This window comes from Montipora capricornis, chromosome 2, assembly GCF_036669925.1.
Source record: "Montipora capricornis isolate CH-2021 chromosome 2, ASM3666992v2, whole genome shotgun sequence".
Classification (NCBI taxonomy): Eukaryota; Metazoa; Cnidaria; class Anthozoa; order Scleractinia; family Acroporidae; genus Montipora; species Montipora capricornis.
Genome location: NC_090884.1, coordinates 21,358,941 through 21,371,440, shown reverse-complemented (window position 1 = coordinate 21,371,440; position 12,500 = coordinate 21,358,941). Strand labels below are relative to the sequence as shown.

The 12,500-nt window shown below is 39.2% G+C and overlaps 1 protein-coding gene across 3 annotated transcripts in view; it reads left to right on the top strand.

Moving 5' to 3' along the window:
• The window catches only part of LOC138039077 (uncharacterized), a 29,831-nt gene extending 17,581 nt beyond the window's left edge, over positions 1 to 12,250 (top strand). For all 3 annotated transcript variants that reach the window (XM_068885247.1, XM_068885248.1, XM_068885249.1), the window contains 4 exons: positions 6,174 to 6,399; positions 7,161 to 7,445; positions 8,441 to 8,631; positions 9,400 to 12,250. In XM_068885247.1, the coding sequence (XP_068741348.1) occupies positions 6,174 to 6,399; positions 7,161 to 7,445; positions 8,441 to 8,631; positions 9,400 to 10,203 (1,506 nt within the window). In that variant the 3' untranslated portion in view covers positions 10,204 to 12,250. The remainder of the gene's footprint in view (positions 1 to 6,173; positions 6,400 to 7,160; positions 7,446 to 8,440; positions 8,632 to 9,399) is intronic.
• Positions 12,251 to 12,500: the final 250 nt, after the last annotated feature.

Here is a 12,500-nt window from a genome sequence, read left to right as displayed (position 1 = left end):
AACCACCGCCACCTCCTCTTTTTGATCTCAACTGTTAGTGGTGCTGTATTAGTTCTGCGGTAAAGGTCTTCATTAGAGATCCTGAGTATTCTTGTTTGGAATACATCTATCTTGTGGCATATGGACTGTGATACCTTCCAAGACTCTGCACCATATACAAGAACTCCAAGAACATTGCTCTTGAAAATCCTTAATTTAGTTTCTGTGCCAATTTTTGAAGACCTCCAGATGTTCTGCAAACGCTTTGCTTTGGCTAGTCTGTGTAGAACATCTATTTCAGAATTTCCATCATTTGTTATCTTGCTGCCCACATAGACAAATTCTTGCACTTCTTCGATGTTATTGTTGTCGATGGTAACCGGCTGATCTGATCTTGCATTGATCCAATCTGTCTACCTATTGTGGCCACGTCATTAGTTTCCTTGGATATCTTGGTGACGATGAGCAAGCAACACAATGTCGTCCGCAAAGTCAAGATCTTCAAGGGTGTCTATGTTATTTCTCTTCTGACATTCATGGTTGCTTCCTTCATGAGCCAGTCTGTACAGAAAGATAAACCGAGGGGGAAGAGCACGCAGCCTTGCCTTACCCCTGTGCGTATGGCAAATTCCTCTGTCAGATTGTTTCCACAGATGACTCTTGCACTGTAGTCACTGTAAAGCATTTTGATGATAGACACAAGCTTATCTGGGATGCCATAATGTCCAAGGATTCTCCAAAGTGTTGGGCAGTGAATGCTATCAAAGGCTTTGGTAAAGTCAATAAAGTTGGCATATACTGTGGCTGACCACTCATTGCTCTGTTCCACAATCTGCGGAAGAGTGAAAATTTGGTTGGCAGAACCTCTGCCTTTCCTGAAACCTGCTTGTTTGTTCCGAAGAAGAGGGGCAACTGTTGCTGGGAGCCTGTTAACCCTTTTGATGTCCAAACTGTCCGAAACCAGCCAGACTTAGTATTTTACTCTGTCTAACGCCAGAGTATTTTACTCTGTCTAACGCCAGACGATTTTACTCGTCAATGGGGAACCCCTGGGAGTCAATTGGTTAAGGACTACTCGGTTAAGGACTTTGTATGTAACCAGTGGCAACATTATCCCCCTCCAGTCATTGCAATTGGTCCGATCTCCCTTCTTGGGGAGCTTGACAATAAGGCCGGTTTTCCATGCTAGAGTCCGACTCCCAGATGTCACGTAGAATGTCGGTGAGCAGTATTGGTATAATTTGCTCATCAGCTTTCAGCATTTCTGCCCATATTTGGTCCATTCCTGGGGCTTTCCCTTTCTTTAATGCTTTATTGCTTTCTTAACTTCATCAACACTAGGTGGATCTGTATCTATCTCAAGTAATTCTGACGATTGTTGGATGATTGTCTCTGTCTCAGGATCATCTCTGTTCAACACTCTTTCTAAGTGTTCCTTCCAGCATCTCAGCTTGTCCTCATCTTTAGATATCATGTTCCCTTGTTGATCTTTCACAGGCATGTCTGTTGATTGAAAGCCTGTCTTTGTTAGTGACTTTGTCAGTTTATACAGAGTTCCAAGGTCTTGTTTTGAAGCCGCTGTTTGTGCTTCTTCTGCAATCTTTTCGATGTACCATATTTACCCGTGTATAAGTCGATCCCATGTATAAGTCGACCCCCCATTTTTGATGGCACAAAACGCAATTTCTTAATTTCTTTGTTAAATGTTCATGGGACACTAATCTTGTATTCTTCGATTTCTGGAAATGTGGATACACAAAAAAATCAGGGCCACAAGCGCTTAATAGTTTTCTTGTTCAGCAGCTGTTGTATATGCGGGAATTTTGTCCTTGAGTTTCGAAAAAGTTCTCAGAAAATCGAACATGTAAACCTCAAACTCACCTGTTTCGTTGTTCAAGGATAAAGGGCTTTAGAGGATAAGCACAATGCAACATCACAGAAGCAGGAGTCAATCTTTGAAAATAACTTGCGAACAATGCGAAAATGTGCAAGGTTTAATTGGTCCTTGACTTATAATTTCTCAAATGACAAACAAAACAAAACTCATAAACCAAACAATATGAAGTTTGCAAAAGCATTTTAATCTGCCAGGTTTGTATAAAGAATAAAAAACATTCATTACCAACCAGCATTTTCACGCAACACGAGTGACGATGCTTGCACGCAAACACGAATCGTGTTTTATTCGAAGAAACAGAAATGCCTTTTAGAGCTTTCCGCCTTTGGAAAACGAAAATTTCCAGTGTCTATTTCATATTTGTGCTTGTGAGTATCTTCAACATTTAGAGTTGGACAAATCCTTTTTCATTTCAACTGGAATTGCTTACATTCGTTTTGAAGTCTTTTGTCATTCATTTTGAAGTCTTTTATGTTGGCTTTTGTCCACTGCGTTCGTTATGCCCAAGACAACATTATTATGTTAATTTTGAATAAATTACTTAGCTGGAACTTGGCTCAAAATCTTTGACCCGTGTATAAGTCGAGGGCGATTTTTGGAGCTTCTTTTGAGGCCATAAAAGGTCGACTTATACACGGGTAAATACGGTATCTCTTTTTATCTGCCCTAGTGCTCCTTTTAACCTCCTCGTCTAGAGTGTGATAGGACTTCCTCAGCGTGAAATTCATGTATCCTTTCACTGATAGGCGGGCACAAGCAGGAACATTGGAATGGAAATATTGCCCTGGGGGGTGGGAACATTAACTCACTTTCTCTTGTCCTTTTGTCCAAGTCCCTGCCTTGTCCTGTGTTTGGGGGATGGGGTGGGGGTGGTGATTTACATTGACTGGTGCATAATAATAAAGGTAACATTGTAAAGTAATATTACATGTAATTAAACTTAATTTAAATATTAATAATTATAAATTATTGATTATAAATACTGGCATGTATTATACTGTCATACAATGGAATTTGTTACACAGTACTACCCTTTGGTAATAGTAAAGACAGTCTTAACATGACTCCAGGTCCATGGACCACCTCTGTGGAAGATCCCTCATTTTCAAATATAAACCAATTTGACAGACTTCTCTTACACCTTGTAACCCTAGCAAAAACATTTTGGCTAGATTTTGGAATTTTACTTGCAGTCATCTGTCAAGGCACTTAATATTTTATTCCGTTTTTTAATCATCCTTTTTGGTTTTAAGTAATGGTCCGGCTAAGAAGCAGGCAGCCCAGCGGCAAAAGTACTTAGAAGCTGCTGCTCCAATCGAGGCATCTGATTGGCTAATATCGGAAAATGTCGAAAAAAGATGAGAAAAAAATGAAAAAAAAGCCTTTTTTGGATTTCTTCTTCCCCATGCCCTTGATCTCTGTCTCTCGGCCAAATTTGGGCATTGTTCTATGCGCCATTCGCCAATCGGCAAATGGCGCATAGAATCTTGACGATATTTACAAACATAGTTTTTGAAGGCATAATGATTTGTTCTACGAAACAGAATCTAATTTTTTAGACGGCAAGTCGATTACATTTTTCATTGAAATTCAAATTTCGCGCTTTTAGCTGCTTACACCAATGGGAACAGCCGAACTTAATTTGATTAAAAATGTTGGCACATTTTAACTAACCGACGCTATTGCCGCGGGCTATTGTTTTTCTGCCTGCTTCTTAGCCGGACCATTACTTAAAGAGATTCATGTTTTTGTATTTTGCAAGTTATGTAATTATGTTGATGCTGGTGGCTTCATTAGAATAATCTATACATGTAGATTTAGCCAAGCCTAAAAGTGGATCTCCGGTTTTTAGCCCCAGAAAGCAATATAGTGTTACTATATGGAAATAATTATGCAACTGCATAAAGTACAAAATTAATCGGCATTAGTGTATTCAGTTTACAGTGATCAAATACCTCTGAACTGATAGCAGTAAGCAAACAAGCCTTGCAAACAATAACCAACAATTTTAATCAACAACTAAAACTGAAATTACATGCAGAGTAATCTCTTTCACAACATTTTCCGTTTGACTGATAATCTTTACACCCTCTCATTTCAGTTTAGAACAACAGCAAAAATTACTAACTAAAAAGTCAAGCTAAAGCGTATTAATTCACTCAGTACATGTACGCGACTGCAATTTCACAGTCAAACAAAGCAGCTCATAACTGGACATCCATTTCACACAAAAAGCAAGGGCACCCAACGAGCAAATTAAGCCAAAAGCCCTTGAGAGACATTTCTTGGCTCCTTGTAACAAAATTTGTAGAACAGCTTGACTCTCCTGAACATGTATTTCACTGAAGATTATTGTTGGCAGGGTGCCCCTGAAAAAGCACTCAAATTGAAAGGTATTAATTTAGTGTGGACAGTTGCTACAGTAATGGTAAATTCAGTTCCAAAATAAGCAACCAGTCACAAAACCGCGTGACGAACAAGACAAAGGATTGTTATCACTCAATGGCTGTTGGAGATTTTGCCACTGAAGCTTATTAAAGTCTTATCAGGCCAAAAAGAATCTAAACTGTCCCAAACATTGCTTAAAAGTGCACTTGTGGCAGACAAAATGTACTGCAATCCAATGTAAATTTATACAGCTTTGAGAGTTATAAGCTTAATATGTCTGACAAAACAGACAATGATGACAACAAAACTCGCCAGTGATGTCTGCTGTAAGCTTGAATGGTGACGTGGTGTGTGATTGTTGAAATACCAGTATGCCAGAATCTCCGTCAACACGGAATTGCAAACGTTGTCAGGCCCTTTTTTTTTTAGCGAGCTTTACAAAATGTGTGAGGCAGTGAGGCATGCATAAAGAAGGAAAACATTATCTGAAAGCTAACCGTTGTAAATAGGTGTTTTGTCTCTCGGTCTATTTATCTCTGCATAACGGTGTTCTTCATTGACATTTTGTTTTCTTCTCCTTCCTCAGCTTCTCTCAAGGCTTTCTTTGCTTTAGTTCCTCAAATTTCGTCACCTCTTCTCTCGTGCTCTTTCCTGCTCCTTATCCTGTTGCTTGTCACAAATAGTAAAAACTCTTTTTCAAAAGTGAAGAAGGTCAATGGGATAAAATTAATGCGAGCTGCACAAAAGTTTCCCACCAAGAAAATTCGCCCATCCGCACCCCAAAGCTGCATTCGCCAGACTTCCCTCGCTTCCATTTCTTAGTCTCCCATTCCCCTCCCCCAGACAGATGGACGGCCGTATGTGAAAACAAAACGAAAAAGGTTGACCATCTTCTCTAAGTATAGGGCTCAACCCCAGGCCTCTTTGCACCCTGGAGCCCTGTTAAAATTCTACATAATTTCTATTTATTTAACCATAGCAACACTGTCAGCTCCAGCCCATTTCTCTTCTGTGCCAAGTGTCTTAAATTTGCTCCTCAGTAAGATGAAACATGGTCTCCTACTCTGGGGTCTCAGTAGATTTCCAAACAGACATAAATATTGCAATGACAGGGGGCTAATAACTTGAAGGGCTGATTAAGAGGCGAGTAGGGCGCTTGCCTCTACAGGGGATCTGAGGACATGTTCCCCTGGAAAATTTGAAATTTTAGCTTTCCGGAGGTGCAATTTCCTGCATTTTGGGGGTCGTATTTCTAGTTGAAACCATCTTTAATTGACATAATTATGTAATTATGTTCAACACATAATACAAATTCTTTCAACAAGAAGAGCCGCTTTGAAATGAAAAGGTTGGGCCAGCAAGGGGAAGTGGGTGTGCCTCTGTTTCTCACCCAAGTTAGGGCATCCCCGTCAACACTTCAGTGTAATACAAATGACAAAAGAATAAATATGACAACAAGGTATTGCTGCAAGTAGGAGATGTGCTACCTTTTCAGAACTACCTATGGTAAAACGAAGAGGATAATCCTCTTAGATCATATGGAGGAGTGGGAGGGGAAAATGACTCACTTAGCGGCCAGAAAAAACTGAGATTTTATCAGACAAAACATGCACGTATCACAAGCCACAACATATATGTGATTGGATGGCGAGTTGGCTGCACGTGTCGACAAAAAATCCAATTGTTTCCAGTAACATGAGGTGGGAAAACATGTGTGTTGATTAGATGCGAAGCACACAAACTATTCCACTGTGAGTAGCCATTTGGAAACAAACTTTTTCGGATTAATGTTGAAAGTGTGCCAGATTTTAGCTGAATGGTGACGTGGTTAATGTTTCTTCTACCTCTTTTCTAAAGTTAATGCTGATTGCGTGTGCTACATTTTTTTTTGCATTATGTTCGTATGCAGGCTATTGACACACTTGAGGATGTGGGGTGCTTTGGTCTTACAGAACTTGGTTATGGAAACAATGCAGTGCAGATGGAAACAACAGCTACATATGACAAGGAAACAAAGGAGTTTATTGTGAATACTCCAAATCCTTTGGCACAGAAATACTGGATCACAAATGGGGCTTGCCATGCTCACCATATTATTGTCTTCTCCCAACTTTACATCAATGAAGTTAACCAAGGTAAAAATTATGAAAAATTATTATTGTATACTTTAATTATGGGCCGAGAGGCTACGATAAGAGCATTTTCAAGTTGTACATGTATGTGCTTCCTATCGGACCTGACAGGTCTTACGTTAAGTAACCTATTAATTTTATTGTGAACTTGTAAACTCTGACATTGAATAATAAATTGAATCAAACATTTCAAACAAAACTGGTTTGTTATAGACTACAATAAGCACCAATAAGTGTTTCCCTTTTAAGGAATCTCGGACAAATCCATCTAAACCCCTCCCCCCCAAACAATGTTGTTTTCTTATCGCCAACTCTTCCTTTTTCCATTACCAACATTGAAGGGGGGAGGAGAAGGAAGAAGGGGGAGTGCAAGCGGAAATTGTAACGTTAAGGTGCTTTTTCCCTAATAATTTATTGTTGTCTTCCCAGTTCAGTACAGTATCTCAACCATTTTTGTCGCTTATTGTAGTTATAAATTTCATTTGTCAAGTACGTGTAATTTTTCTGACTCTTAAAAAACAGACAACTCATCATAGCAGTCTACATACCAGAGTGAATGTACATTGTAACCTCTGGTTAGTCGTTCTCCTCCTTGTAGTCATTGCATCCTTGGTACATTACTTATATTGTTCATACGTTACTTAACCACACCGCCAAATGTGTCTGATGGAACCTATGTTGGCCATAAGTAGCCCCTATAATTTGCTTCCCAAAAGTGTCTGTTTACTGCAAATTTGATTGTCTTGTGTTTTTATTTCGTTGAGGTATTCATGGCATCCTTGTTCCTATTCGAGACAAGAACCTGCAAGTAATACCAGGAGTTGAGATTCATGACATGGGACACAAGATGGGTCTCAATGGAGTTGATAATGCCAAGTTTTTTTTCAATAATGTCCGTGTACCAAGAGAGAATCTACTGAATCTTTATTCTGATGTTGCTGAGGATGGAACATACACTACAACTATTGAAGGCAGCATCAGAAAGCGCTTCCTGACTGTAGCTGACCAACTTCTATCTGGTCGTCTTTGTATAGCCAGTATGTCACAAGGTAAACAATAATGCTTCCCTCACAAGACCTCACAACTACTAATCTAACCCACAAACATTAATCACACAAGGCATGAAAATGAAGATACCGCGTCTTTTTTTCATTATTTGCCTTTGTTTACCCTATTAACATTTGCAAATTTAATTCAGGTTCATTGTTACATAGACCTAATCGGCTAACTCAATGTTGTACCCAATTCAAACCCTTTGGGAATAAAACGTTTTGTTCCAGGTATTTCCATATCATTTACATATGAATGCTACATTATCATGCAAATACAACACACAAAGAATCTTAATCCCGGGAGATTTGAATTGGGTACAACATTGAGTTAGCCGATTAGGTCTATTGTCTCTCATAGTTAGTAATTTATCAACTGTGGTCCAAGAATGATGATTTGAGTGACTTATTAGAGGGTTTTACCATGTTGCCCACATTTTAAGCAATAAAATACTGACACATTTGCATTGACTTGTAAACTCTTGCATGGAATATTAGCAAGAGTAAGTAAATGAGACTTAATATATCCTTCTTTCATGCTATGTGTTAACATGCAGACTACTAATTACAATAAGTGAGAAACTTATGGCCATCAATCATAACTATATTGAAAAATTCAAGAAAATATTAATTTGTAGCAAACTATCCTTGACTCCTTTAAAAAGTCAATGGAATTTGAATTTTCTTAATTCAGGTATAAAACTTATCATTTCAGCCTTTTTTTTTCATGGACAATTTATGTACCTAAGTTGTTCTGGGCTTCACAGATTTCACAGCAAACGAGTGTTGTATATTGAAAGTGTTAAGTGTGAAAGGGGCACCAAAAATTTATCGTTTGGGAAGACTGGTGCATGGAACCCTCTTGTCTAATTGGCAAGTGGGCATCTGCAGCCCTATATAGCGGCTGTGTAAGCTAAAAAAAAGTGTAGCTCTTAAAATTCAAAAATTTTGAGAGCTGCAGGTATAACTTATCCAGCATTGTTTACATTTCACAGGAGCAGCCAAAGCCTCCCTTGCCATTGCTATTCGTTATTCGGCCACCCGTCTAACTGTAGGGCCTAATGGAAAATCAGACACTCCAATACTGAAGTATCAGCTCCAGCAGAATGCTCTGATGCCCTTATTGGCTACAACATATGCTATAGACTTTGCAATGCATTATGTCAAGGATCGCTGGGCTTTTCAGGTGATGTAATGTTTAAAAGAAATAAGACAGTAGATTGGGGTTTGCCCATGATTATTATTGTGTACTCCAGAAATTAAACCTGTTTGCTCAGAACAGAAGGCTGATGTTTATCGTTGTACTGTACTCCAACCCAAAGTTTGCTTTAAAATGTATTGCTCAAAGGTAGAATACAAGACTAGAAACCAACATAGATGCTGATGCTGATGAATAGAAGATGATGACGTTTTTACTTGAAATTGGCTTAATTTATAATTGCACACTAATGCTTTTCAAACTTGCTCTTTTTTTCTCTTAGCAAAAACGAATGGAAGTGTTTTTACTCGCTTAGCGTTTTCGCATCATTTTCACGTAGCCATATTAAAATGCCCGAAAACGATGGGAACGACCTTCTCACTCAAAAGTGTCCGTTTTCACCTATTTACAATGGTGCTTTTTCAACACACTGCTCCCATTGTTTTCAAAAGTCTCAAATTTTACCTGTTCGCACTAAATTGTAAATTCGCCAAGATTTTTTAAAATCTGTTCTCGTTGGGGTTTCCAGTTGGTTTAGTGTTGGTGATAGTTGAGAACGCCATTATGTAAATTAGGGCCCTCGAACCGTTCTGGACTCTTCGTTTTCATCGGTGTTAAATACGATTTCTGTTTTGTTTGGATTATAGGCAAAAACAAATGCGTTGTTAAACTAGAGTGCATTATTGTGGACCCTGAAGGTCTGAAGGCTTCTGGTGACTTACTGTTTTTGAAAAATTAAAATTACATTATTTTCAGGCTACAGATGGATCTGATCATGCAGATGTGGTGACCATGTGCTGTGTACTCAAAGCCATCTCTGGTTGGCATGTAGCTGAGACAGCTGCCATTTGTCGCGAGAGATGTGGAGGACAAGGCTACCTGTCATGTAACAGATTTGGCGGTGGTATTGCCGGTTCTCACTCCTCCATAACAGCTGAAGGGGATAACTCTGTCCTAATGCAAAAGGTTGCAACAGAAAGGCTAATGGTTCTCAAGCCATCAATGCTTGAAGTTGCAGCAACCTACGTGCCAAGCTTTGTGAGTCGCATGTTTAGCTGGGCTGACCTGAGCAATCAGAATTACCTTCAGTCTCTTATGGTGTCACGGGAGAAAGACCTCTTTGTGCAGCTGGGCTTGACAATGATGAAGGCGGGAAAGAAGGGAAGGTTTGAAACGTGGATGTACAAGGAGCAAGATCTTGTCCAGGCAGCTGCGCGGGCGTATGGTGAGCGACTTATTAGTGAGTGCTTTGGTAATGCCATTCATGAAGCTGACCCAGGATTGCAGCCAATACTGAAGAAACTACACCATCTTTATCAAATGAAAGTCATAAAAAGTGACCTGGGTTACTTCACAACCTCAGGACTGATGTCTACGTCTACAGGTGCACATGTTGTAAAGGCTCATGCTGACCTGTGTCGTGAGGTGGCACCAGAGGCTCTGGCACTTTGTGATGCGTTTGGAATCTCGGAGGAAGTGCTTAGTGCTCCAATTGCTAGAGACTGGATCAAGTATAACTCGATTGATAACAAAGGAGAAGTCAGTGGGGTGGAGTTTTAAAGGGACGTAGTTTGCAGACAAGGCTTGCTGTCTGTTGGACTTTACAATACGTTAATTCGATGGATAACGTGATAGAAAAGTGGTTCCGTGTTATTATCATAAAAAAGAAAATTTGGAGACTTTGCACAATGAAAATGAAGAGAATATTAATTTAAAGGTGCTGTTTTCTGGGTATTTTCAGATTGTACGGGAACGGCATGTATAACACGTCTAAATTTTTGTTAAGCTGAGTTTGGAGCTCTTGCGCGATCTCTTCCTTCTTCCTTGATTTAAACTTAAAACTTGAGAACCCTTTTAGGCTTACCGATTTGTATGAGGGGTAAGTAAGAAAACAATCATGAAAAATATCAATTAACTTCGTATCCACTTATCATAAATTGTAGACCTCTCTTTGTGACGCTGGGAATTTGACAAAAAAATCATTTCGAACGCCTACAATGAAAGCCCGCAGAACGCATGGCATTTGGATTATTGTAAAAGGGCAAAGCGGAATAGCCTTGAATCTCCTCCTCCAAATACACTACCTCTCCAGACTAATGCTCCTCAACAATGGGATCTTGAGTGACCAGGAACGAATGTATTCTGACAGCAGACAGTACAGTAAAGTGGTTGCTGTGGCACCATGGGTTGTACGATTTGCACGTCCCTCGGAAATTTACAAGACAAATATTAACTGAGTTGTTAAAGGTAAATTGACCACTGGTGGGAGACCAGACTGCTGATGATAACCCTTCGTAAGTGCCAATTGACCGAATGCAAAAATGGCCGCGAACAAATTATTCTTTTGTCTTTGTGTTTATTAGCCTAACTAGCCTCGATTTACAGCCCAAATTCTTTCAATTTTACGCGTGTGACCGAGGCTAGTTAGGCTACTTAACACAAAGACAAAAGAATAATTTGTTGGCGGCCATTTTTGCATTCGGTCAATTGACAATTCTATTTCGTCATCAGCCAAGGTCGTTACGGAGTGGTATGAGAGAGAGTGCAGCTCATGTGTTGAATCATTTGTGTGGTCTTTGCGTTCCCTGGCGAAAAATGTCTGATTGGCCGAGGCCTTGTCATGTGACTTGAACAGTTCAAATCAAACATGACTGCCATCGGGTGTTTATCAGATCTCCGTCGATAAAAAAAGACCTTTTTCAGGCCAGTAAAACGGACGAATGTTTTGACTGCATAGTGAGTTTTTGTGCCAGCGAGATTCTCTTTTTAACCAACAGTGCTACGAGGGAAATTTCTTTAAAAATTTCAAGGTCAATGCGAGTCTAGATTGCTGTGACAGTGTTTGAGTGGAAATTCGTTTGTGGAGCTTACCAGCTAATGGAGTACCATCTTGATTTCAATTCATGCGTTTTTCTTTTAAAAAGTGGAGCAAAAAAGATACCACTAAATTTCCAGATGGTTTCTCTTTCGACTAAATATTTACACCCTGTTTCCGCGGGGCCCGCATCTAGCAGGAAATTTAAGATTTTTGCATTTTTTTTCAAAATTAAGTTGTTAAAATTGCCATTCAAGTGGTAGGCAAATTTATTAAGACGAAGGAAAAAAGAAGAAATGCATGAGGTGCCGGAGAAATTAGAAATGTATTTAAGTCGTTCAAAAATTAACCCGCGATCAAGCGTACTTTTCTTGAGACAGGGCGCTAATTGTTTAAGGAAAAGTACGCCTGGTCGCAGGTTATTCAAAAATAAGTGAATTTAGCAGCAATAATAACCGATATCATGGATAAAATGTCATAGCACCTCATACTGGGTACACTAGAAGCAAACCTTTTAGTTGCAATTATAGTTTGCTGTAGTCGTTTCAAGCAAAATGCCAATTGTTTGCTTCCCTCCAAATTATAGAAATAAACAGATTAGGTTAACTCTGAATAGCCAAAACAACAATATTCCAAGTTGAAAATTTGATTCAGAAATCCAGCTCACTAGCAGGGGGGATTTTACTGTAACAAAATATTACTACAGCTAATAATACACTTTCATCACATTGTAGTGGGTTAATCAAGAATTGATTATATCTTCCAGCAATAAAACAGCAGGAGGATATAAAACTTGTTGAAGGTGATTCAGTGCCATCCTCCAAACCAAATTTCATGCTGGCCTACTAAATACTTCAGTGCAATAAATTATTTAACCTCTCCTTGTGGACTCTGGTTGCAACACAGCGGCTTCAATAATTTTAATCCCCCTCTATTAGATTTAAGGAGGCTCGAAACAGTTTCTCCTTATTTCAAACAAACATATTCTGTTTTAGATGTAGTTAGGGTAATCATATCAAGACAAAATTTGGCCAGGGTATTA